This window comes from Rhinolophus ferrumequinum, chromosome 9 (assembly GCF_004115265.2).
Source record: "Rhinolophus ferrumequinum isolate MPI-CBG mRhiFer1 chromosome 9, mRhiFer1_v1.p, whole genome shotgun sequence".
Classification (NCBI taxonomy): Eukaryota; Metazoa; Chordata; class Mammalia; order Chiroptera; family Rhinolophidae; genus Rhinolophus; species Rhinolophus ferrumequinum.
This window is the reverse complement of record NC_046292.1, coordinates 8,230,819-8,258,253: the sequence shown is the minus strand read 5'-3', so window position 1 is coordinate 8,258,253 and position 27,435 is coordinate 8,230,819. Positions and strand designations below refer to the sequence as shown.

Sequence of the window (27,435 nt, the reverse complement as noted above, 5' to 3'; positions counted from 1 at the left end):
TCTAAAATGAGGAGCACTTCGAGCGGATGGCTACAGGGAGCAGGGATTGCTGCCCGCTACATACCGCCCTGCGTGGTACATGCTGGTTCAGTTTTACACGCGAGAAATGTGGGGCTCAAAGGCATTAAGCAACTAGTCAAGGTCACAAAATTATTCACCAAGTACTTTCTGGGTAGCAATTACGGGCCATGGGGCAGGAAGCTGTGAATGAAATCCCTACTCACAAGAATTCACGAATAATCGCCAGCAAGTGAAAGAGCCACAGCCCCTGCTCAACAAGCCAGAAACCTGGGGTCCACCTTAGTCCCCCCACCCAATGGATGCCATCACCCAGGGAGGAGCCTCCCTCCTTCTGGCCCGCCCCCAGGAGGAAGGCCCTGGGGAGGGAGGGAATCATTACCTGAAACCAGAAGGGGCCTTCCCATGGAGGAGAAAGAGATGGGAGCACTTGTTGAGATGGACGCATCCCCCCGGGCGTGGGTAATGCCCTCTCCACGTCCCTCACTGGTCTGGGACTCTGCCAGATAGAGGGTGGTGCTACAGGGAGACAAGCAAGAGGTGAGACTGACAATGGAGATGGGAGAAAGGAATTGTGTGCGCGGGAATAATTCTTTTTCTCTAGAGATGGAATCCACGAGGCCTGAGTCCCTAGATCTGCCCACAGCCTCTGCCAGGCACTCTAGGCTTTCTGGCGTTCCAGTGGTGCCAGCACAGAGCTGGGCACACATCCTCCAAAATGATTTGGAAGCTTGGCACAGAGATCCAACCCAGGCCCCACCTCCACCCCAGCCCAGCTGCCCCCACAAGGGGCCAGGGAGTCACCTGGAAGGTGCCTCACGGTCCTCTGGCTTGGTGCTGCAGTTAAGGTGGGTCCCCGGGGAAGGCGGCTCCTGGGTGGTGTCCTTCTCAGCTGTACCTATAGAGAGTGGTCTTAAGAGTCAATGCAAGGAGCCTTTCCCGGAAGAGACTGGTGACTTCCAGGGAGGCAGCACAGCAGGGCCAGAAGGACACTGCAGCTGGGCAGACCCAGGTTTGTGTCCTGGGTCTGTCTCCTCCCTTCCTCTCTCCATCCCTTCCTCCGTGCAACAACTCTTTATTGAGTACCTACTATGCACCGGGGACTGTGTTGGGAGCTGGGACTAGCAAGTAAAATACACAAGATCCCCACCTTCAGGGGCTCACAGGCTGGTGGGTTTCACAGATGTGACTCAGGTGTCACACTAGGGTACTTGGATCCCTGAAACAGGGGACTCGTCCTTGCCTGAACTGGAAGCTTCTCTGAGGAAGGGATTGCTGGGATGTGGGCAAAGGCGGAGGTGTCTAAGCAGAGGAAATAGACGGTGGAGAGGCCCAGTGGTGGGGAGAGAAGAGAGAGCTTTGGAGAGGCTGGGGGAAGGCCAAAGAGGCTGGGGTGCGACCACATTAAAACAGTCAGGTCTCTTGTACACACTTTTTCATAGCACATTCTTCATAGTAGTCAAAGAAGTAGAAATAGCCTACATGGCCATCAATTGGTAAACGGATAAACAAAATGTAGTGTATCTGTACACTGGAATATCATTTGGCAATAAAAGAAACAAAGTATTAAGGATACATGTTACAGCATGGATGAAGGTCAAAAGTGCTATGCTCAGTGAAAGAAGCCTGACACAGAAGAACACATATTCTGAAAATGTCCCCAAAATGCGAATCTAGAGGGACAGAAAGTAGATTAGTGGTTGCCTGGGCTGGAGATGGGCAGGGGTTTGACTACTAAAAGGCACAAGGTTTCTTAGATCTTGTTATTAACCTTTTATTTAAAAAACAAAAGGCCAAAGTGAGAGGCAACAAGGTCCAAAAGAAGCTATTTGGGAAGCGCTGATTCAGGTGGAAACGCAAATAGTGTTCAAATTAGGAGGCAAAGACAAGGAGTATTTATGATAAAGGGAAGGAGGACAATTATATCAATAGAAAGAAATTACATCAATAGAATATTAATTACATCAACAGAAGGAAGGCATTTCTATAAGTGCAGATAACACAGTGATGTTAATTCTAAAGAATGTTTCAAATTTCTGTCCAGTAGTCATAATATCGGCTTTCCTGTTATCTTTGCAAACAGCTCTCTGGGATACAATGTTGCTTTAAGTCCAGTCCAAAGGTTATTTTGCCTGGTTTTAACATTCCAAAGGTTTGAGGCATAAGACATGCAAGGCAATTCCTCTTGGATGGCAGCTCTGACCCCATTTTTGTTTTATTAAATCTATTGGGGTAACATTGGTTAATAACATTATATAAGTTTCAGGTGTACTATTCTATAATACAACATCTATATGTTGTAGTGTGTGCTCACCACCCCAAGTCTAGTCTCCTTCCGTCACCATATATTTGACTTCCTTTACCCTTCATCCTCCCCCACCCCCTTTCCTCTCCATTAACCACCATACTGTTGCCTGTGTCTATATGAGTTTGTTTGTTTGTTTGGTTGGTTGGTTGGTTAGTTGGTTGGTTGGTTGGTTTGGTTTGGTTGGCTTGTTGCTTTCTGTTTTATATCCCACATATGAGTGAAATCATATGGTTCTTGTCCTTTTCCATCTGACATACGTCACAGTATGATATTTTCAAGACCCACCCATGTTGTCACAAATGGCAGTATTTCATCTTTTCTTATGGCTGAGTAATATTCCATTGTGTATATATACCACATCTTCTCTATCCAATCATCTATCGAAGGACACTTAGGTTGTTTCCATGTCTTAGCCACTCTGAATAATGCTGCAATGAACATAGGGGTGCATATATCTTTACAAATAAATGTTTTCAATTTTGGGGGGTAGACCCCTAGAAAAGGGATTGCTGGATCATATAGTAGCTCTATTTTTAATTTTTTGAGGAAACTCCATATTGTTTCCCATAGTGGCTGAACCTATTTCTATTTCCACCAGCAGTGTAAGAGGGTTCCTTTTTATCCACAGCCTCTCCAACACTTGTTATTACTTGTCTTGTTGACAAGTAATTCTAACAGGTATTCTAATAGCCATTCTAACAGGTGTGAGGTGGTATCTCATTGTAGTTTTAATTTGCATTTCCCCTATAGCTAGTGAGGTTGAGCATCTTTTCATATACTTGTCGGCCGTCTGTATGTCTTCTTGGGAGAAGTGTTTGTTCAGGTCCTCTGCCTATTTTTTAATTGGATTGTTTGGTTTTTTTGTTGTTGAGTTGTATAAGTCCTTTATATATTTTGTATAGTAGCGCCTTATAAGCGGTATCGTTTGCAAGTATCTTCTCCCATTCAGTTGGTCTTTTTGTTTTGTTGATGGTTTCTTTCACTGTGCAGAAGCTTTTAAGTTTGATGTAGTCCTATTCATTTTTTTTTGCTTTTACTTCCCTCGTCTTTGGGGTCAAAAACCTCTCTGGGACCAAGATCCTTAAGTTCAGAACCTATGTTTTCTTCTATGTAGTTTATTGTTTCAGGTCTTATATTCAAGTCTTTAATCCATTTTGAGTTAATGTTTGTATATGGTGTCAGATAGCAGTCTAGTTTCATTCTTTTTCATGTGGCTTTCTAATTTGCCCAACACCATTTATTGAAGAGGCTTTCCTTTCTCCATTGTGTGTTTTTGGCTCCTTCACCAAAAATTAGTTACCCATATATGTATGGGTTTATTTCTGGGCTCTCAATTCTGTTTCATTGGTCTATGTGTCTGTTTTTCTGCCAATACCATAGTGTTTTGATTATTGTTAATTTGTAGTACAAGCTGAAGTCAGGGAGCGTGATACCTCTGGCTTTGTTATTTTTTCTCAGGATTCCTTTGGCTATTCAGGGTCTTTTGTGGTTCTATACAAATTTGATGATTTTTTGGTTCTATTTCTTTGAAAAATGCCATTGGGATTTTGATGGGGATTGCATTAAATCTGTGTATTGCTTTAGGTAATGTAGCCATTTTAACTATGTTGATTCTTCCAATCCATGAATATGGAATATCTTCCCACTTCTTTGTGTGTTCTTCAATTTCTGTCTACAATGTCTTATAGTTTTCAGTGTACAGGTCCTTCACTTTCTTTGTTAAGTTTACTCCTAGTTATTTTATCCTTCTTGTTGCAATTGCAAATGGGATTGTCTTCTTCATTTCTTTTTCTGAAATTTCATTGTTAGTATATAGGAACGCAATAGATTTTTGTACCTTGATTTTGTATCTTCCAACTTTGCTGTATTTGTTTATTGTTTCTAAGAGTCTGGCCCCATTTTTATTATTTTTTTACCATGGTGATAGTTTCACAACTCTGTAAATTTCCTTAAAATCATGGAATTGTACATTAAAATGAATAGATTTTATGGCATAGAAATTATACCTCAATAAAACTGTTTTTAAAAGTCGGGTCTTTCTTCCCAAAGTGATGATTTTAGTTAGCGATGGGATGAGATCAGTGTGGTAGGTTGCATTATGGGCCCAGCTCCTTACCCTGTCTCATCAACACCCTTTGCCAGGTGACTCTGCAGTTCCTCCAGGTCGAAGCAAGTGTCTGTCTATGTCCAGGACTCACTGATGCCTGAATTTGGCTGTGTGACTTGTCTTGTCAGAACAGGATGGAAGTGACAGTGTGCCTGTTTCCAGGCTGTTCTTCCACTCCCTCCACCCCCCTTTCTGTACTTCCATGAGGAAACTGTGCCCCAGGAGGGTAGTCAGCCCCTGTTGGGTCCCAAAAGTATGAATGAGAAACACACAGAGCAAACCCAAACCAAACCTAGGAGCCCAGGCAAGACAGCAGAGCCACTCACTGACCTACAGAATGAGAGATGAACGCTGAAATGAATATCAAGGTTGTTTGTAATGCGCTGTTCCTGCAGCGATAGCTGGCTGAGACAATCAGATTTGTGTTTCAAAAAACCAAAATGGAAAAAAGGTGGTCCTCATCTCCAGCCAACTGTGCTCATGCAGGAAGGTGGCCTGGTGACTAAAAACCTTCTAATTTTATTTAAGAGAAACCTGATAAATAATATAAATAAATAAATTTAAATAGCTCCAGATATTTAAAGGTAGTATCCATTTTTAAAGTTCTTTTCTTTTGAAATCAACTTTATTGAGGCATAATTTATATAGAAGAAAACGTCTCCTAAGTGTACAGTGATGAATTTTGAAGAATGTATACTTCCCTGTAACTATAATTCCATTCAAGATCCGGAACAATTAACTTGATCCACCACATAACCAAGATGAAGGATAAAAATTGTATGGTCATATCAATAGATGAAAAAGCATTTGACAAAATCCAACATCTATTTTTGATAAAAACTCTCAGCAAAGTGGGATATAAGGAACATACCTCAACATAATAGCCATATATGATAAACCCACAGCTAACATCATACCCAATAGTGAAAAGCTGAAAGCTTTTTCTTTAATATCAGGAAAAACACAAGGATGTCCACTGTCATCCCTTTTATTCAACATTGTATTGGAAGTCCCAACCACAGCAATCAGATAAGAAAAGAAATAAATGGCATCCAAATTGAAAAGGAAGAAGTAAAACTGTCATTATTTGCAGATGACATAATATTATAAAGAGAGAACCCTGAAGATTCCACCAAAAAAACTATTAGAACTGATAAATGAATTTAGTAAAGTACCAGGATACAAAATTAACACTCAGAAATCAGTTGCATTTTATACACCAATAACAAACTATCAGAAAGATAAATTAAGAAAACAATCCGCTTACAACTGCATCAAAAAGAATAAAATACCTAGGAATAAATTTAACCAAGGAGGTTAAAGACCTGTACTCAGAAAACTATAAGACACTGAAGAAAGAAATTGAAAGAAATACGAATAAATGGAAGGCTATACCATGTTCATGGATAGGCAGAAATAACATCATTAAAATGTCCATACTACCCAAAGCAATCAGTACAGCTTCAGTGTAATTCCTATCAAAATACCAATGGCATTTTTACAGAACTAGAACAAATAATCCTAAAATTTATGTGGAACTGCAAAAGGCCCCGAATAGCCAAAGTAATCTTGAGAAAGAAGAACAAAATTGGAGTTATCATGCTACCAGATATTAAACTATACTACAAGGCTATAGTAGTCAAAACAGCATGGTAGTGGCATAAAAACAGACTTATAGATCAATGGAACAGAACAGACAGCCCAGAAATAAACCTATGCCTATATGGTCATTTAACGTATGACAAAGGAGGCAAGAATATACAAGAGGGTAAAGACAGCCTATTTAATAAATAGCACTGGGAAAACTGGACAGATACATGCAAAAAATGAAACTGGACCAGCTTCTTACACCATATACAAGAATAAACTCAAAATGGATTCAAGACTTAAATGTTAGGCCCAAAACCATAAAACTTCTAGAAGACAATGTAGGCAGTAAACTCTTTGACACCACTCTTAGTAGTATTTTTTTTTTCAGATATGTCTCCCTCAGGCAAGGGAAACAAAAGAAAAAAATAAATAAATAAGTGGGACTACATCGAAAAAATTTTTCACACAGCAAAGAAAACCATCAACAAAACAAAAAGACAACCTACTGAATGGGAGAAGATATATGCCAATGATACATCCTGCAAGGGGTTAATATGCAAAACATATAAGGAACTCATACAACTTAACACCAAAAAAAAAAAAAAATCCAATTAAAAAATGGTCAGAAAGGACATTTCTCCAAAGAGGAAAATGCATGGCCAATAGACATATGAGGGGCTCAACATCAGTAATCATCAGGGACATGCAAATTAAAACCACAATGAGATATTACCTCATAACCTATCAGAATGGCCATCATCAATACATCAACAAACAACAAGTGTTGGAGAGGATATGGAGAAAAGGGAACCCTTGTGCACTTCTGGTGGGATTGCAAATTGGTGCAGCCACTACAGAAAACAGTAAGGGATTCCTTTAAAAATTAAAAATGGAACTACCTTATGACCCAGCAATTCCACTTCTGGGTATTTACCTGAAAAAAAAAACCCAAAACACTAATTATAAAAGATATATGCACCTCTATGTTCATTACAGCGTTATTTACAATAGCCAAGATATGGAAGTAACCTAAGTGTCCAGCAATAGACAAATGGATACAGAAAGTGTGGTACATTTATAGAATGGAATATTACTCGGCCATAAAAAAGAATGAAATCTTGCCATGTGGGACAGCTTGGGTGAACCTAGAGGGTATTATGCTAAATGAAATAAATCAGAGAAAGACAAATACCATATGATTTCACTTACATGTGGAATCTAAAAAACAAAAGAAGTGAACAAACAAAACAGATACAGAGAACAAATTGATAGTTGCCAGATGAGAGAGGGGTTGAGGGATGGGTGAAAAAGGTTAAGAATTTAAGAAGTATAAATTGCCACTGATAAAAACTAGCATGGAATGTAAAGTACAGCATAGGGAATACAGTCAATAATATTTTAATAACTATGTATGGTGCCAGATGGGTACTAGACTTACTGGGGAGATTACTTCATCAGGTATATAAATGTCTAACCACTATGTTGTACACCTGAAGCTAATATAATATTGTATGTCAACCGTAATTGAAAAAATTTTTAAATAAATAAATGGTAGTAGATTTTTACGTCTAGGCATGAGTAATTTTCATTCATCCTGCTTTGCTCTTGGTAGGTCCTTTCCTCCTGAACCTCCTATTTTTCAGGTCAGGTACACAGGGAAAGTTGGGGCACCACTGTGGGTACAAGGCCTCGAGCACACAGTGACCATGTTGGGAAGAGCTGCAAGAAATGAGGTTTGGAAGACCCAAGGCTGGTAGGGGGTACCCAGAGGGAATTATGGCATGAGGCCTGACATGTGACAACTGGGAGGGCACACTAAGGTGGTCAGCAGGCCTACGCTCGGGCTGTGAGGTTGCCAAGGGACTGTCTACTCTGGGAGCACAACTTAGGTAGGGCACCACTTGATGTCCACATGCCCTGCTGACAGACTACGTCACAGGAGCAACAAAAACCAAAGGAAGCCCAGAGAAGCCTCTTTCTTCCTGCAATGGCCCCCAGCGCCCTCTACTGGCAAAGCCTCACATCGTGCTCACAAGGAGAAATTCTTGAAGAGTCCAATCCTTCGCAGCTGACAGGGTCCTTCCTGAAGGGTGAATTGGGCGCTGAGAGGCAATAGGTGGGTAAGAAGCACACTTTCTAAAAGCTATCTCTTGTCCTCTATTCCTTCATTGTTCCTTTTTCATAGCATTCTCTTCTCACTTTTGGATGTTAACAACGTCTGGAATTTCTCTGTGGACTAATTCAATTCTATTCAGTTTTCTTGTATTCCTAGATTGATCATTGCTTCATCTGTGGTAAGTTTTCCTGTTTGTCTATGTTGTTATTCTCTGGTTTCTCTCGAAGTCTGAAGGTCGTTACTGTTCATTTATATTATGAGAAAAAGGATTGCGCTGAATATTCCAGCAGCTAGTGGGGTTCCTTCTGCTGTGTTGTTAATATGTCCTTTTCAAAATGGGTCTCTTCCCTGAGTAGGAGGTCCACCTGGGAACTCTGTGCCTCCAGGTGGGGAGTGTGAGCTGGCAGTCGTCACTTCAGTGACTGAGCAGAGATAGCCTATTGACGGGGCGTACTCCCAAATACACAAAGAGGGCTTTACTGCAGAATATACAGTAGGGTAAAGGCCACAGGACAGCACCACACTGGTAGCCCTAGCTTTCCATAGACATTCCCTCAGTGTCTTTAGCCAAAACGTCGATTTTTGTCATCAGGGGTAAAAACCCAGGCACCATCTGTTCAGACTGGCCAGTGCCCATGGTGTATCATTGCTAGAAATTTTTTAATTTTATGTTCAAAATGAAGTTGCCTCTTGCAGTTCTCCATTTCACTTGCATCTGTTGTTTGACTTGCCTGCTCTGAGTCCAGAACCTCTCTGGGGATCTTACGAGCAAGTTACCCCTCGCTTTTCCTGCAGCGCTCGTGGAGCGAACTCCGGGGTGATCCTTCCTCCACTCGGTTCCATTTGTCACTACCCTTCCCTCTGTTTTCTACCTCCTAGAAATGTGGTGAAATCTCTCAGCTGCTGATGACCCCTTTTCTCCCCGCACTGTCCAGGGGTTATACTTTCCTGTGCTCTAGCAAATGTCCACCGTCTTGAGTTGGAAGCTTCTCCATAAACTTATATTCATCTATCTTGAGTCAATAAAACAGCCGAGCAAACAACTCAAGATTTTACCAGCCCAACGATTTTAGGAAAAATAATTCAAAAAATCATCGATGATACAAAGTTTTTGGGTTTTTTTTTCAAAATCATCTTACCAAAATGACAAATTTGGATTTTATTCCACTCACTGGATCTAACTATTCAAAGAAAAAACAAAGCCCAAATTTGTCCTAGTGAACAGCTGGGGTTGAAGGTCATTTGCCCAGTTGGGGCTGGCGAGAGGCATAGCTGTAGGGGCACAGACCTCTGCCCCTTGGTTGGGGGTGTGGACTGCTCACGCTGGCATTTGGTGACCATACCTGGTGGGAAGATGGGACAAGCGACGCAGCGGGCACAGGAGTTGGTGGCTGATGTGACACAGACCATGCCCGGTCGACATTCACAGACGCGGGAGGAGTTCCACGTGCAAGGTGTCTTCTCCACGAGGTCACCTAAGGGACACAAAGAAGGCTCATGGGGAACGACCAGGGATGGCAAGGGCAGGGGGCGCAGAGAACCCCCAGGAGGGCAGAGAAGCATTGGCCCAGGAGCAAATGCTCATTTGTTCCTTTGAGCAGCTCTTCTGCCATGCTCCAAATAATTAAGCTGAGTGAAAGAAGGCAGACGAGAAAGAAGTATATACTATATGGTTCCGTTCATCAAAAATGCTAGAAAATGCAAACTAGTCCACAGGGACAGAAAGCAGAATGACTGGCTAGGAATGGGAGCAGAGGTGGGGAATGGCGGGAGGGGCGACAAGGAACAGGAGAACTGGAGGTGACTGATAGTTCATTGTCTTGATTGTGGTGATGATTTCACAGCGGCATCCATATCACGTCACAACTTTCCAAATTGCACACTTTAAACAAGTGCATTTTATTGTACATCAACTACATCTCAATGAAGCTGTTAAAATAACCCAGAGGAACGGGGGTGCGTGGGCATGGACATAGTTGAACCATAACTGGCCGCGACTGAATGATTCTTTAAAACGGGGATAGCCCGTAACCATCTCTGATTCCCTCTACCTCTGAAGAGGTTTGAATTTTTCAATCGATAAAAAGTGTTGTTGTTGTTGTTTTCAAAAGCAAGAAATACAATGGTAGAGGTTTTGTAAAAGAAGAGGTATAATAATGCACTTATATAAGCTTAGGAATATTTTGCAGGCTCTGTTTGTGGGTAAAAAAATAAAGTCATTGCATCAGTAGATTAGACAAATGTGACTTGTTCAGTAAAAATACTTCTCCTGGGTGGGATACTTAGAGACCTCACATGAAAAAGATAAGGGACCGCACAGTCTCTTCCTGCAACCTCCAGAGAGGGCGGAAACTGGAGAGGATTTGGGAAATTTGTACAGAGCAGGGCAAGAGTGGGCGCTGAGCAATCAGTGAGATGACTTGGGACAATGACAGCTATTATCATTACCATAGCTATTAATACAAGCAAGTGCATGTGGCAGTATTCTTAAGCACTCTTCGCAGATTAATCTAATTTAACCTATTTAATTCCCACAACAACTCTCTGCGATGCCGTGTTCCCCAAAAATAAGACCGGGTCTTATATTAAGTTTTGCTCCAAAAGACGCATTAGGGCTTATGTTCAGGGAATGTCATCCTGAAAAATCACGCTAGGGCTTATTTTCCGGTTAGGTCTTACTTTCAGGGAAACACGGTAGGAGTGTTATTATACCCATTTTACAGATGAGGAAACCAAAGCACAGGGAGGTTAAGAAACTTGCTGGAGTTGGAGTTTTTAAGCTACCAAGTGGTTGACCCAAGATTTGAACCCACACCCTTGAGCTCCAGAGCCTATGCTCTTAGCCCCTGTGCTCTATCCACTCCATTGCCTCACGGGGCTTCCACTATGAGGGTTAAAGGAATTTGTGGGCCCAGAGCCATTTCATTTCTCCATCTGAAGTAGTGGCTGTGCTAGATTATATTTTTCCAACAATGGCCACAGCAGTATTTCTGGCCCTACCTACTCTTCCAGAGCTCTCCACTTACCCACCAAGAAGCTTGAGTTTTTCCTTCCCTTGACTCAACAGGTAGAATGTGGGGGAAGTTACACTGCGGGACTTCCGAGGCTAGGTCATAAAAAGGGATGTGGCTTCTCCATCACACACCCCCACCGCCCACCCCATCCTTGGAATCCAGTCTCCAGGCCTTGAGATAATCCAGTCTCCAGGCCTTGAGATAATCCAGTCTCCAGCCCAAAGTAAGCCACACAGAGGCCAATATGGAGAGGAACTGAAGCCCCAGACACATCAGTGAATAAGCTTCAGATGATTCTAGCCTCCAGCCTTTGTATTTTCCAGCTGAGACCCCAGACGACGACGGGGAGCAGAGACCAGTTGTCCTCTCACTGCCCTGTCTGAACTCTGACCCACAGAATCCATGAGCACAATGAATGGTTTGTTTCTCATCACTAAGTTTTAAGAAAATTTGCTACGTGGCCTTAGTAACTGGAACAGTGGCCCCCAGGGATGACAGATTGAGAGTGTTCTTTCCTCTCTCTGGCCTCCCTTGACTCTGGTCTGGGTGGCTGCATGAAAGAAACCCCGGACAAGGAGACAGAATCATGCGTTACCCCAGTGACTTCTGTGAGTGCGCTGGGCAGCTAACAACAATGGCAGCCTGGGTCCAAGGTCACCGCCCCGCTCTGTGTGGCCGTCATGGAAGTCATGGGGCAGTTGGGGGTGCCATGAGGCTGCGGTGAGCTGGCCGCAGGGAAAACACCGGCAGGATGCCATCCAACTGTGCACACAGCAGTCACTCAGTAAGTGCTTGTCCAGGGTGCGCTCTAAGAGGCACACAGTGGAGTGACCAGAGCCCACAACCTGGTGGCAGATGCCTTATGTTCAAACTCCAGCCCTGCCAGCCTCGAGGGCTTGTGGCCTTTGGAAGTCTCTTGACTTCCCAGAGCCTCAGTTTCTTCTTCTATAAAATGGGGACAATAGCAATCCATGCATCACATGATAGTTATGAAAAATCATGAGACAAGTTTAGAACAGGGAGGTGATGAACAAATGTTTCCTTGCAGGAAAGAGTGAGCAAATGGAAGCTCTCTGAAAAGGGGTCACTGCCGTCAAAAACCCACAGTGGTGAGTGGGAGTCACTAGAAGCTGACTGCTCAAAACACCAGAGGTAAACCAGGTTCCCAAGGGCTGAGCAGTCCAAGACCAAACGCGGGCTCCCCACCCCCAGACTCTCAGCCTCTCCTGTGAGACCCCCAACTCCCTGCTCCCTGGAAGGAACCTCTGGAGGAAAGACAAGGCTCTTACCTCCTGAACAGCTCACACAGGCCTTGCAGCGACCGTCCCTATCCAGGAAATAGTCCTGATCACACTGCTTCCTGCAGTCAGATGACCCCTGCAGGCACAGCTGCGGGGCCGGCCCTGGGAAAAGAAGCAGAGAAGCTCCAGGCCGGGCCACCTGGGCAGAGGCCTCACCTCCCCCCCAATCACTGAAGCCTCCCAGCTCCACAGCCAGCTCCCAGACTCCACATGTCAAATCAGTCCTTCAGAGGGTGTCGTGAGGCTCCCGAGAGGCAAAAAATGTGTCTAAGGCCACACAGGAGGAGAGACCCTGAGCCTCCTCCTCCCTCCACCCCCCCGGCTCCCCAGGGTTTCCAGTCCCCCAACCAATGATCCACCATTAACACTCTGCCAGCACCCTCTCCCCACGCTCACTGCTGTGTCACCGCCCTCCTCAAGCTTTGGTACCCACTTTCCCTTTGAGATGAGCAGCAAGCCAATGATGTCCTACTCTCACAACTATGTGGCATGATACGGGGATCCCAGGCAACGCAATGAGGCAAGAAGCAGAAAGAAAAGTGGTAATGTTTAGAAAGGAAGCTGTCAATCTGTTCTGGGCAGATGACGTCGCCGAGGGCACAGATAATCCCACAGAATCTGCAGGTACATTAATAAAACGAATAAGTGAATTTAACAGTATAGTTGGATATAATGTTACGACAGCAACATCAACCGAATGTCTGTCTATTGGTTTGAACTACATGAAATTGCCACTTTGAGAGGCCAGCCAGCTGTCAAACATCAGCAATTTCACACGGTTCATGATCACACTGACAATAAAGGGTCAGAACATGGCATTTTGAAAAAGATGCCATTTGCATCGTCATCAGAAATATCAACTACCTAGAAATCTAAGAAAAAGACGTGACTATCTCTACACAGAAGGTAATAAAGCATTACTGGGAGAATTTAAAGAAGGTCTGAGTAAGGGTAGGGCTATGCCATCTACTCAACACTGCAACAAGGTGGATTCTCTCCAAACTGCCCTACAGACTCAGTGCAATCCAATCAAAATCCCAACAAGACGTTTTCTGGAATCTGAAAAGCTGCTTCTAAAAGGTATGTGGAAATGCAAATTACCAAGAATAGCCAATACGCTTTTGAAGAACAAAGTTAGAGAAGTTACTCAACCATCCATGGAGACTTATTGAAAAAAACGACAGTGATTAAGATAGTATGGTATTTACACAGCATAGACAAAAAGACCCATGGACTAGAATAGCAGCCAGAATCACAGCCGCACATCTCTGATTTACAACAAAGCCAGCATGCAGATCCATGGGAAAAGGACGTTCATTGGATACGTGGTGCTGGTTCGACTGCATATCCTCGTGGGCACTTTTAACGTGACCACTGCCTCACGCCACACCCAAAAGCCAGGGTGGACGGCAGAGCTCAACATGAAAGGAAAAACAGTAGTAAGCCTAGAAAATAAATATCGGGTGCCTTTGAGAATTCAGTGGAGGACTTACAAAGCATTCGTCATGAAAGAAAGATGGATCACTTTGACCACATTAAGTTCTACATCTCTGCATGGAAAGACACCATAAGAGAAGGAGAAGGCAAGCCCAGCGTGGCCGAGGATATGGAGACATAACTATAGAACAAAGGGCTCAAAACCCAGAATTGTAAAAAGTCCTACAAATCAATTTTAAAAAGTACAACAACAAGAGACATGAAAACATACATTCATACAAAGACTTGATTTTCGTTGTTCATTATAGCCAGCAGGCAGAAACAACTCAAATATCCAAAAACAATTTGGATAAGCAATGTGTGATGTCAGTGGAAGGCTGGCTATTCAGTAATAAACAGGAGCAAACTGGTCCCCCCACCATCTGTCACCATGGGAACCAGGAGGGCATCAAATCGATACTCGCAGAGGCTCACCTGTGCTGTTAGAAGCACCAGCATCCACCTCAGAGTCTGGCAAACAGAAGGTGCTTAAAAGTGGCATTAAATGAGCAAGTCCTTCCATTACCTACTCTGGCCCTCGAGGCCTCAGCCCCACACGAGACCTTCAGACCTCTTCTTGCCCCACTGGGGAAGACCACAGCTCAGTGGCCCAGACCACCACACACAGGCCGCCCACCCACCAATCAGACACCGTTGCTCTGGGAAACAGCCCACAGCTTCTCTGAAGAAATTACCTGGATCCAGGCTGGGCTTCCCCATGGAGGGGGGAGAGCTGGGATCCCTCGTCATTTTGGAATAATTTTCCGGGGTGAAGGGAGGGCCCCCTCCGAGAAGTGTGGTCCTGGCATCGGAGCTTGCCGAGGTCCGGATGGATTTGGCCTGGAGGGTGGTGCCACTGGAAAAGAAGCCGGAGAGGGGACTGACAATTCTTCTGATGGGGCAGGGGAGGTCTGTGCTCAGGGATAACCGTTTCTACAGAGAAGGGGTGCCCAGATCCTCTGCCCACAGTCTCTAGCAGGTCCACTGTCAGCTCCTAGGAACAAAGGCTATTTTCTAGGCTGCTGGGTCTTCTGTGTCCTCAGAGCAGGCTGGACACACAGTAGGGCCTCAAATGACTTGTGGGCTTGGCAGAGAGGCACCCTGGAGCCCTGACACCAACCCAGCTGAACTCCACCCTCACCCCCAGCCCAGCTGAGTCCTGGGCATCCTGGGGGGTAAGACAGCCCCACACGAAGGTTAGCTGGATGGGAGAGGGCGGGGAGTCACCTGGCGGGGGCCTTGCAGTCCTCTGGGCTGGTGCTGCAGTCAGGGCTGGCTCCTGGGGAAGGCAGCTCACAGACAGTGTCCCTCTCCGCTGTACCTGCAGGGGGGACACAATGCCTCCAGACTTGGTACTGACGAGTCTGAAGACTCCAGGAATTGACTTTGACCACCACAAACCGTAGTCCAGGATGGGGCGCTTAGGAAACACAGTGGCTATCGGCTGTTTGTGTCTGCCTCGCATCCGTTCCACCTTGGGATAAAGCAGCCCGGTTTTTCCCCAGAGAATTATTCTTCCCAATCTCAGTATCTGTGTTTAGGGGCTGGGACTGACTGATTCCCGGCCCCTTCCCTTTCTGGAGTAACCATGGGACCAGGCTGGACCAATCAATCCATTCCATTCCTCTGGCCATGGTGGACTGGCTCAGGAATGGGCTCACGACCCAAGCCATGTCTATGAGATGCAGTTTCAAGGTTTTGTTTTTGGTTGTTGAAAATGTAGGAAGGAGAAGTTATCTTTCCACTGGGGTTGGAAAGGAAGCAAGTCTGGGGCTGTGGGTAGACAGCTTACAGATACCTAAACATAGGGGAGTACAGACGAGAGGTAGGAAAAGGCAGAGCTCCTGGATCCAGCCATTCCTGAAGCTATCCCCAGACTTTTCAGTTACATGAGCCAAAAATATTTCAGACTTTGTTACTTGAAACCCAGAGAGTCCTGAAGATGACTGGGTAGAGGCAGAGTGGAGAGGAAAACACACAACACTTCCTATCAAGTGGACCTGAGTTCGCCTGTCACCGCTGTCACGTCCCAGCTGAGCCAGGCAAGTCAAATGATTATAATACTACACTCTTCACAAGGATAAACAGTCAGTGGACCTCATGTGCCTGTCACACGGTGTGACATACAGTAAATGCCAACAAATCAATGCCAGTGAATCCCTTTTCCTCTTCTGGACCCTTGCCCCAGCACTTCGACAGTGACCCCCACGTGTGCGATATGATCTGATGTTTGCAGTGGAGGTAGGTGTGAGCAACACTGACATACCTTGTGTGTCTGCAGTGTGGTGGGGTGACAAGGTCTGGGGGTGAGGTTCAAACCCTGGCTGGGAGAGGCTCTGCTCTGTGGTCCGGAGCAACCTGCCTCAATTGCGGGGTGGGGAACTGGAGAAAGAATTGGAGGCAAAATCTACGGGACCGTGGGTTGGGCTGGCTGTGGAGGGGCATGAGTGAGGGAAAGGAGGAAGGAAGGAGGGTGGGGGAGAAGGGAGTGGGAGGGGGCTTCGGAAAAGAACCAGGTTGGGTGAAGAGATCACGGGCTCAGTGTTGGCACTTTTCTCCCCAGTGGACATGGCTCCCTCTGATCCCATCTTGCTCCCTCCCGTGTCCCCTGTATGGCTGTGGCATCTCTTCTGGGCTGTGGTCCAAAGCCCACCCACTCCCCATGCCTCCCTTTTGAAAAGTACTCTCGATGCCACCCACACAGACTCTGGCCCTGATCACCTCTCTGGCCACTGATGCTCCTTGCACTGTTAGAAAATTAGAAGCCCAGAGAAGATAAGGAACTTGTCTCTGGCCCTCAATGTTCTCACTTGTAAAATGGGGCTAATCCAGTCTGCCCTATGGAGCTTTGAGGATTTCAGGAGAGAGAGCCTAGGCAAGCTCTTAGCATGGAGCTTAGCGAAGAGCTGAGTCTGAAGCAGAAACTACTACTTTCCTTTTCATAGCTGGAGAGATGGAGGCTCTGGGTGTTGCCCCGTGGGGGAGTCCACAGGGGGGATCTAGAAGTTAGCCAGGGTTTGGCAGCCAAAGCGGCACTGTATAGAAATATGAGGTGAATCATACAGGTCACTTTAAATTTCCTAGTAGCCACATTAAAAAAAGTAAAAAGAAACACGTGAGATTAATTTAAATAATGTATTTAACTCAGTAGATCTAAAATATTATGTCAGCAGGTAATCAATATAAAAAATAATTAACAAGATGTTTTACATTTTCTATACTAAGTATTTGAAATCCAGGGCATACTCTATACTGAAGCATGTCTCACTGTGACTGGACACATTTTAAGTGCTTCAATGGTCAAGTGGCCAACCAGCTGGACCGCCTGAGGCTGCGCGTGTCTGGGGTCAGTAAAGAGAGGCCTATGGCGCCACCGTGTGGCAGTCACAGGAACAACACTTAGAGAGCCTCGCCGGCCTGCGCTGATTCACCGGCCCAGGTTGGAACAACTGAACTCAGGGCTACTTTTCACAGAGATACAAGAATTTCTGAGCTGGAAAGGGGTCCCCAGGGCCTTCTAGTCACGCCTCCGCATTTGACAGACGGGGAGACTGAGGTCCAGAAAGGGGTGGGAATATGCACCATAGATGGCTACACAAAACCCCAGTTATCAGATGCCTGGTCCAGAGTGCTTTCCACTCCACTATCCTGCCCCTGCTTGCAGGTGACCAGCTGCTGCGTGTCCCTTAGCAAAACGTTTTGCATGACCCAGCTCAAGGCTGAGTAGGCGTTAACTAAGTGAATGGGGAGGGAAGGTTGTCCCAGACAGAGGGAACAGCATGTGCAAAGGCCTGATAGAGGGAAAAGCACTGCCCGTCCATACTAAAATAAGACAGACCAGGTGGCACCCAGAGAGTGAGGGGCTGGTGCTGAAAGCTGAGGCTGGAGGAAGGAGAGGTCACATCACGTAGGTAGGGTCGTGTTAAGTCCCGTCCTGGAGGATGCACTTTACCCTCTGCCTCCTAGTAGGCACAGCTAAAAGCCCTGGACCTTATGCATAAAACAACAACTGAGAGGTGGAGAGAAAAGGGCAGATCCGGAAGGGCCTGGGGACCCCAGGAGGAACGACACAGTGCTGAGTCCCTTGGGTTTTCTCTTTGCTTCATATATCCCAGACTTGCAGCCCACTAAGCGAGCAAACCCAGAAATGAGAAACGGCAGACTTAAAAAAAAAAAAAAAAAGTCCCCTAAAAAACCTGTTCTCGGGCCGGCCTGGTGGCTCAGGTGGTTGGAGCACGGTGCTCCTAACACTGGAGCACTGAGGTCGCTGGTTCAATTCCCACATGGGCCAGTGCGCTGCGCCCTCTACAGCTAAGATTGTGAACAACGGCTCTCACTGGAGCTGTGCTGCCGCGGGCAGCTGGAGGTCGGTGTGATCCGCTGTGTGCTGCTGCAGGCTGCCAGGAGCGGCTGGTGGCCAGCAGCCGGTGAGAGCTGCCATGAGCTGCTGTAAGCGGCCGACTGACGACCGGTGACCAACTGCCTCAGCCAGGGGGAGCGCAAGGCTCATAATACCAGCATGGGCCAGGGAGCTGTGTCCTACACAACTAGACAGAGAAACAATGGCTTGAACCAGAGTGGGGGGGGGGGGGGGGGAGGCGGGAGAAGGGGAAAAAGAAAGATTTTAAAAACAAACAAACAAAAGAAAACCTGTTCTCTTTTACCAAAGGATCGTGCCCTTATCGTTAGCGTAATGGGAAGATACTAAATGTTTCAGGCAAGTGTGTGTGTGAAGAAAAGAAACATATACAACACAATCTGATTTGGTTTTTGCAAGGGAGGCTCTGGCTGTCTGCCATAAGGGAGGAATTGCGGGGTGGGGAACTGGAGAAAGAATTGGAGGCAAAATCTACGGGACCGTGAGTTAGGCTGGCTGTGAAGGGGTATGAGTGAAGGAAAGGAGGAAGGAAGGAGGGTGGGGGAGAAGGGAATGGGAGGGGGCTTCAGAAAAGAACCAGATTGGGTGAAGAGATCACGGGCTCAGTGTTGGCACTTTTCTCCCCAGTGGACATGGCTCCCTCTGATCCCATCTTGCTCCCTCCCGTGTCCCCTATGTGGCTGTGGCATCTCTTCTGGGCTGTGGTCCAAAGCCCACCCACTCCCCATGCCTCCCTTTTGAAAAGTACTCTCGATGCCACCCACACAGACTCTGTGACCCTGATCACCTCTCTGGCCACTGACCCTCCTTGTACTGTCAGAAAATTAGAAGCCCGGAGAAGATAAGGAACTTGCCTGAGGTCACATAGCACATTGGAAAAGAAACCTAAGTTTCTCCGGCTTGATCCTGGTGCCCAATCTCTTGGCTCCTCCGACTAACTCCCAAGGCCTCTGTCGCGCGGTGCGGCCTGTGGGGTCTCTGGTCCCGCTCCCCACATAAGAACGCAAGGTATGGCTAGGCCAAAAAGGAACACCCACGGAGCCATAGATAGGGGAGTCATACCACTATAGTCTCACTGGAGGATCCACACAACCTGCAACCTGCAGTCCACTTCTCTGCCTGCCAACCAACTAACAAACCAAGGCAGCCACAGCAGTTATATCTGTGGCTAATTGGCTAACTGGTTACAGCTGCTGGCCAATTAGCCACAGCTGATGACCATCTACTACCCGAGTCAGCACCTTTCCACGTGAGGCCGAGAGCCTGGAAACCGCTCTCTGGGACTCTGTCCCCACAGCCTCGATTGTGAAACAGGGAAACCAGACCTAATCTGGGAAACTCCCAGGACACAGACTTGAGGTTTCTTTCTTGTTTATCAAGATTCAGAGAATTTTGCCCCAAGGCTCAAACCAACCCAAGACCTCTTCCAGCCAGGCCTGTGCCTTGGGCCACCAGGGTCTCTGAGCCCCGGACCCAGATGAGGGAAAGGGGCAGCAGGGGGTTCTGGGTGCCTGGTGTATCATCCTGAAAGGAGATGTGATCTGTCCCACAGGCAGGAGGAAGTGGGAGGTGGGAAGTCACCTGGAGGTCAGGGTGGGGGAGGCGGCATCAGCACAAGTCTTGGTCCTGGGCCGAGGGTGGGGTACTTACCTGGGAACTTGACAATCATCCCTGTGGGGCAGATGGAGTGGGGGAAGCAGCGGGCACAGGAGTTGATGGCGGTTGTGGCACAGTACATGCCAGCCCGGCACTCGCAGACACGGGAGGAGTTCCATGAACATGGCTTCTTCTCCACGAGGTCGTCTAAGGGACATAGAGAAGGTCAGGAGGACAGAGGAGGACGAGGGAAGGGGTCCAGGGGACCCCTTCCCCCAGGGACAGTCCAGCACGTGAGAGAGCATGTTGCTGTGGCTTTCAGCTGGGCAGGGCAGCCGGCAGGCTCAGCCTTTCTTTCCAGAGTGTTCTTTAGATGAGAACAAGAGGGCAGGTGGGGTCCCTTAGGCAGCCTCCACCTCTCAACCCACATCCCTGGAGATCACTAAAATGGTATTAAACATAAATTAATGTCCCAATTTTAAAATAGTCAAAAAAGAAGGGACATTGAATGAATATTTCTAAGTAAAAGAAGCCAATTTGAAACGGTTACACACTGTGTTTCCAATTACATGACATTCTGGAAAAGACAAAACTATAGAGACAGTAAGAAGGTCAGCGGTTGCCAAGGTTCAATGGGAAAGGGTGGGAGAGGATGAATGGACAGAGCAGAGGATTTTTAGGGCAATGAAACTACTCTGTATGATACAGCAATAGTGGGTAAATGACATTATACATTTGTCAAAAACCATAGAACGTACAATACCAAGAGTAAACCTTAAACTATGAACTTTAGTTAATATACCAGTGCATCAACCTATAACACTGTACCACACTAATGCAAGATGCTGATAACAGGGGAACCAGGGGGACCGGGTGAAGGAGAGGGGGCATATGGGAACTCTCTGTATTTTTGCTTAATTTTTCTATAAATCTAAAATTGTTCTTTTTTAAAAAGTCTATTAAGTATTTTTGTAGTGAGCCAAGGATTTAAGAAAATTTTTCTCCAGAGAAGATATATAAATGGCCAGAAAACATATGTCCACACAAGCAATTGTACATGAATGTTCCAGAGCAGCATTATCCATAATAGCCAAAAAGTAGAAGTAACCCAAAGGTCCATCATCATACACAAAATGTGGTCTGTCCAGGCAGTGCAGTATTATTCAGCCATAAAAAGGAACGACATCCTGACACACGCGACAACATGGATGAATCTTGAAGACATTATGCAAAGGAAAGGAAGCTGGACACTAAAAGCCACATACTGCACGGTTCCATTTATATGAAACGCCCAAAGTAGGCAAATTCATAGAGACAGAAATTCGTAGATGGGAGGAGGAAAGATTCGGGGAGGTAAGGAGTTTCTTTTTGGGGAAGTGGAAGTTCTGGAATTAGACCGTGGTAGTGGTTGTGTATTGTGAATATAATAAAACCACTCATCTATTGAGATGAGTTTTATCTCAATAGAAAAAGGTCACTGGTAATTAATTAATTAATTAAAGCAATCATCCCTGGAAACCAACAAGGGGCCTCCTTGGTTAACCAGAACTGAAGACTTCCTGAAACATGGAAGGCAGATGGGCTTGGGTGGAAGAAGGAGACCACAGCCCCAAACACGACGAAGAGGATTGTGCTGGGAGAGGCTCTGGAGTGGGTGCCTCTCCAGAGAGGGGCATGGCAGGGGCCAGCCCTAGGGAATCTGACAGGGAGTGCAGCAGGAGCATCCAGGTGGGTCAACGTCACCAGACTGCTCATCCGCTTATGCCACAGAACTAGAAGCCGAGCATCTCCCCAAAGAGGCTCCTGGGTGAGGTGAGCTGGGCAGTGCTCTGGGGCTGGTCAACCTGGGAGGAAAGGACCCTAAGACCCAGAAGACCAGCCACTGGCAGACCCTGCCTGGCACCCCACACCACCGGCTTGCCAGCCATCGGAGCTGGGTTTCACAATCATGAGACACAATGTACAGAACTTGAAGTCACCAAACATGGGGGAAAACCAGCACCAAGGAAAAAAGAGCCCCAAACTCAATGAGAACTAACGCTTGAGGAAGCAGATAGAAAACAGAACAAGTCTTCAGAATCAGTATAATTACTATTCTCAAAGATGAAAACGGAAATTGCAGCTATAAAAGACTCCCTGGAGCATAACGCTGTGTTCACTGATTCCTCTTTCACCTAGGCTCAGAAAAAGACTACATTTCCCAGCCTCCCTTGCAGTTGTGTTGAGGTCATTTGACTAGGTTCTGACCAATGACATGTGGGCAGCAGTGATAAAATTCCTCTCCCAAGCCTCGCCCTTAAAACCATCTCTGAGACTCTCAACTTTCTCTTCCTTGCCATAGGGACCCTGGTGTAGTCCCTAATTCTCACCTGCACCCAGAAGCTGTACTGAGGAGAGAATAAATCCTGAGAATTCTGAAAAATCTGGAGAGAAGCATTCTGAGGGTAGTAAGTCAACATCCCTGAAAAACTAAAGGAAAAACCCTCAGAATAACAGCCGCACATAATGTCACTGGCCTGGCCAGAGGTGGAAAAGACTGCCTAGACTGCCTGGACTTGTCCACTGCCGGGAAGCCGGGCCAAGTGGCGGAAATGAGCAGAATCCCCAGGAGTGGGATACACCCCTTTCTAAGCAGTAGGAACAGTGATAAAGACTATCTGACAGAAGGGAAAGCAGATCCTCTCGAAAATCCCATGTCTGGCTGCATGCTGCCTCCACCCCGGCCCGCAGACTCCTCCAGACTCCTCAAATGAGTTTCACAAGGAATACTCAAGATTCTTTACGAAATTACACGTAGAATTACCACACGATCAGCAATTCCACTGCTGAATAAACACGCAAAAGAATTGAAAGCAGGGAGTTGAACAGACATTTGTACAACCATGTTCTCAGCAGCATTAGTCACAAAAGCGTAAAGGTGGGACAACCCAAGTGTCCATCGGCATGAAAGGATACACAAAATATGGTAAATCATGCAGTCAAATTCACGGAGACTAAAGTGGTGGTTGCCAAAGGCTGGGGGGTGGGGCTGGATGGACGGGGAGCTCATGTTTAAGGGGAACAGAGTTTCAGTTGAGAAAGAGAAACAAAAGCTGCGGCTCTGAATGATGGTGATGGGTGCCCCCAGATGTGAATGTACTTAATGCCACTGAACAGTACACTGAAAAATGGCTAAAATGAGAAATTTTATGTTATGCATGTTTTACTACAATTTTTAAAAAACTTTTATTTATTTTAAGTGCGTTTTTCCAGGACCCATCAGCTCTAAGTCCAGTAGTTGTTGCAATCTAGTTGTGGAGGGCGCAGCTCACAGTGGCCCATGCGGGGATCAAGCCAGCAACCTTGTTGTTAAGAGCACCACGCTTAACCAACTGAGCTAACTGGTCGCCCCGCTACAATTTTTTAAAAGTAATACTCAGTCCCCAGCTGAAACTCTGAGCTGAGAAGACAAACTAGAGCCCAGTGCGGTGGGGCAGGAATAAAGGGGAAATCACCCCCCCACACACACCTGTATCAGGGCATAAAGGTTAAGCCTGAGCAAGAAGGCAAGCTATACAAGGCAACTCTGCAAACATGCTATAGCAGGAAAGAAGCAAGGGAAGAAAGAGGGAAGGTAAACAAGAGAAAGATCTAAAAAAGATAGGACTATACAGTTTACAAAGACTAAGAACCCAGTCTAAAACAAATAGAAACAACCACCCTAAAGGAACTTACTAAGAATGTAAGTTCAGTAAAGGAAGAGCGCAAAGAAGAGATGACTTTTTTTTAAAGGATGAGATAAGAAGAAAGAGCTAAAAACAAACAAACAAAAAAAAAACAAAAGAAAAAACTGAGATGTACAGCACCATCATTAGAAATCCGATCAATAAAATATCAACGTCCTGGGGGCGCTGGGGATCCTGGGAGGCAAGAAGCAGGAGATTAAACAGAAAACTGAGTTAATGGCATAAAGAAAAGATTTTGAGAAAATACCAGTGAATGCAAAGTAAAAAGACAAAGATGTTAATGCAGGTAGACAAGGAGGAAAGATAATCAAACATAAGGATAACGGCAGTCCATAAAATTGACATTGAAATATATGTATTTAACAGAGAGAAAAATCCATGTCAATTTCCCTGGAATGAAGGAAGAACTAGATCTGCAGATAGAAAAGACAAACCAGATACCAGGAAGAATTGTGTTTCCCAACAATTAATATGCCTTGTTTCCGAACAAGGCATATTCTGGCGACATTTTTGGTCCTTAAGGATAAAGACAGAATTATTCTTGCAGTCACCTACAAAGAGGAAAAAAGAAGGCTGATTGCAGACGCCGCCACAGCAACACTAATCACAAGAAGACAATGCACCAGTGCTTACAAAATTCTAGGGAAAACATGTCCCAGGAATAACATCATACCTGCCCAAGTTGTCATTCAAGTATAAAGGCAGTAAACCATTCTCCAACATGAAAAAAAGTCAAGCAATGTGCAAAGGTGAGTCCTTCCTGAAAAATCCACATGACTGTGAAATCAAGCAATAAATCTAAATGAGAAATTCAGGAATAGAGAAGCTGTGGTAAACGTACTCAAAGTGCACAATGAATAAATGTAAAGAGCAAAGTAAAGCTAACGTGCCAAGGACTTAGGGTCACAGAAAAGGCTATAAACATCATTGACTATGATGAAGTACAACTATGTAAGCAATGAAAATCAGGAAGAAAGCAGGGAGGCCGGTAAGCTTAATTACTTCATTTTTCATGACAAGGAGCCAATCTACTCTATACTGTCCCAACATTTTTAACAAGTAGAATATGACTTTAACACAAGAGTATTGGTTTCTTAACTGATTCCTGTCTGCTTATTGATTTTCATAACCTCTTTTCTTAACTTTAGAGGGTTGGCTTTTTTTTAGGAAATACTGTCTCTTGTGATAGTTTAGTTTCTTCACTTTAGCTTCTTCTTCCTGATACATTTGCATAACATTCAATGTAATCATTTTGATGCCATAAATAGTATGATGCCATCCTCTTAAAATTCCTTCTTTCTATGGTTGTATAGTCTGGCTACAAACGATCCATTTTTTCTCTATATATAGATACACAGAGAAATGTCAGTCATCCAGTGATGGGGGAGGGACAGAGTTGGCTTTCTTCCTTACACTTCTGTATTGCTTGAATTTTTTTATTTTTTGATAGTGAACACATGTAACTTTCACTTAATAAAATGCAGTCATTGATTTTAAAATTTTAAAGCTATACCAGCGAAATGCTGACATAAAGAACGGCAATACTAATATCCAACAAAAATGGAATTAAGGCAAACACACTATAAGGAACAAAGAACTATATTTCATGATGATAAAAAGTCCAACTCACCAAGAAAACATAATATTCATGAACATTATACCTAATAACATAGCTTTGACATATATATATAAAGCAAAACTAGAACACAATGAAAATCTGATAAAATACAAGCATAAAGGGAGCTAGATTTTTAATACATCCATCTCAGAAATCAACCCCTGTGAAGGTGACAAAAATAAGTAAGAATGTATATTATTTAAATAATACAATTAACTAACTTGATCTAATAGGTATATGTAGAATTGTGTATGCCACAAACAGAATACACATTTTTTTTCGAAACACACTGAACGTGCTAAAAAACATGAATGTTTATTAAGCCAAGAAATCTCAACAAATTTTCCCACCCCATTTCCCAAAAACCCACACAAAAGCAAAACGAACACCAGAGAGCACACAAACCACATTTATTACCGGTCATAAGAAATTAACAACAAAAGCACTATTGAAAGAGTTCTCCTGGAAACACAGTGGTCTCAGGGAAAAAACCCAGCTCTTGATGTCAGACCGTTAGCTCAAACTCCACTTGGGCCTCTTACCAGAGTTTTGTAACTTTGAAAAGTCCCTTAATCTCCCTAAGCCTCAGTTTCCTCACTGTAAAGTAGGGATAAGAAAAGAACTGAACCTTCCCCTGGGGGTTTTGGGAAGATTAAACTCAATAAATGTGAGTCCCTCTCTTGAGGAAACATGTTAACTAAGTTTCTCCAAAAAGTATAGATGCAAAACATCATGGCTGATAACAGTTCACAAATCCGGGGGGTAAACTGAGGCACCAGGAGGTCCATTCAGAGTAGTCACCAAATCTTGAGGATCCCACCGTCCAGAGGACAAGTCTCTTACCTTCACAGCTCACACAGGCTACGCACCGGCACTCCTGGTCCAAGTAGTAGTCCTGCCCACACTGCTTCCTGCAGTCAGATGGGACCTGCGGGCACAGCTGCTTCAGGGACAGCTCTGGGAAAAAAAGCAGAGAAGCTCCAGGTCAGGCCACGTGAGCAAAGACCTCACCTCCCCACCCTCCACCTCTCATCTCTGAAGCCGTTCCCAGCAGCACCTCTAGACCCCCAAACATGGCGGTGCAACTCTTGTGTTACAGTTGGAGGTATTGATGCCCAAGAGGACAGACCTTGGCAGGCAGGCAGAAGCAGCAGCATGGGTCAGGGAGAAGAGCTGGGCCTGGGATTCCAGGGCTGCCACATGCCAACTGCGTGGTTTTGGGCAAGTCACAATGACCTCCTGGGCACTATTCAGTTAATTATAGGATGCACTTCCTAGGCTTGTTGAAAGGATTAAAGGGATTGTGAAGATAAACACGTGTAAAGTCCTTGGCACACAGCAAGCACTGGCTGAGCACTGGTTGTTATCATTCCTGGCAGGTAGGAACTGTTGAGCCATAGTCCATAGACCATGAGGAGCCTAATCCAGCCTGACTGAGAGGCACACAAATCACCCAGCAGTCCCTGACTCCCAGTGCACAGGGATGGGAGATGCATGGCCTCTCTGTCTGATATTCTAGCTGGGATGCTTCTCACAGCCTGCTTCCTGGACGAGCATGTGACCCAGGCAGGCCAATCAGAGTACATCTTCCTCATCACTGTGATTGGTTCATGGGCACATGACCCATGCCTGCCAAGGAGCCTCATCTCTGAGAGTTTCACAAAAGCTACCAGGAAAGAGCCCCTCTTTTTATGTTGGATTTCAGGTTGAAAGGGCAGTTTAAGCCCAGAGCTGCCGGATCACGGCTGCTGTTGTTTGGGCAGGGCCCACCTGAGAAGGAGGCAACTCAGAGGCCACAGACGCAGAGAAATGGATTCCTGATGACATCATTCAAACCTGAATGGATGGTGCCATGGATTCTCTGTCATCGAGCCAATTATTTCTCTTTTGTCTTGTTTGGGTCTAAGTGAGTTAGGCTTCTGTGAGTTACAGCCAAAAGAATCTAGACCAAGGATTCTCAACATTTCTTGTGCCCCTTAGTCATCTGGGGGAAATCTGTGGGTACTACTGCTCAGAATCATGTTTTTAAGAGTATGAAATAAGTTGTGGTCTAGATACACAATGGAATACTATTCGGCGATAAGAAAAGATGATATAGGAACATTTGTGACAACATGGATGGATCTTGAGAGTATGATGCTAAGCGAAATAAGTCAGACAGAAAAAGCAGAGAACCATATGATTTCAC

The 27,435-nt window shown here is 45.3% G+C and overlaps 1 protein-coding gene across 1 annotated transcript in view; it reads right to left on the bottom strand.

The window, feature by feature from the left end:
• TNFRSF8 (TNF receptor superfamily member 8) overlaps window positions 1-27,435 on the bottom strand; it is a 50,506-nt gene that overhangs the window by 16,078 nt on the left and 6,993 nt on the right. The window contains exons 2-9 of the mRNA XM_033113766.1: window positions 26,091-26,204; window positions 19,959-20,111; window positions 15,158-15,251; window positions 14,626-14,786; window positions 12,443-12,556; window positions 9,483-9,614; window positions 823-916; window positions 401-564 (exon numbers count right to left, since the gene is read on the bottom strand). Coding sequence (XP_032969657.1) covers window positions 401-564; window positions 823-916; window positions 9,483-9,614; window positions 12,443-12,556; window positions 14,626-14,786; window positions 15,158-15,251; window positions 19,959-20,046 — 847 coding nt within the window. The 5' untranslated portion in view covers window positions 20,047-20,111; window positions 26,091-26,204. The remainder of the gene's footprint in view (window positions 1-400; window positions 565-822; window positions 917-9,482; window positions 9,615-12,442; window positions 12,557-14,625; window positions 14,787-15,157; window positions 15,252-19,958; window positions 20,112-26,090; window positions 26,205-27,435) is intronic.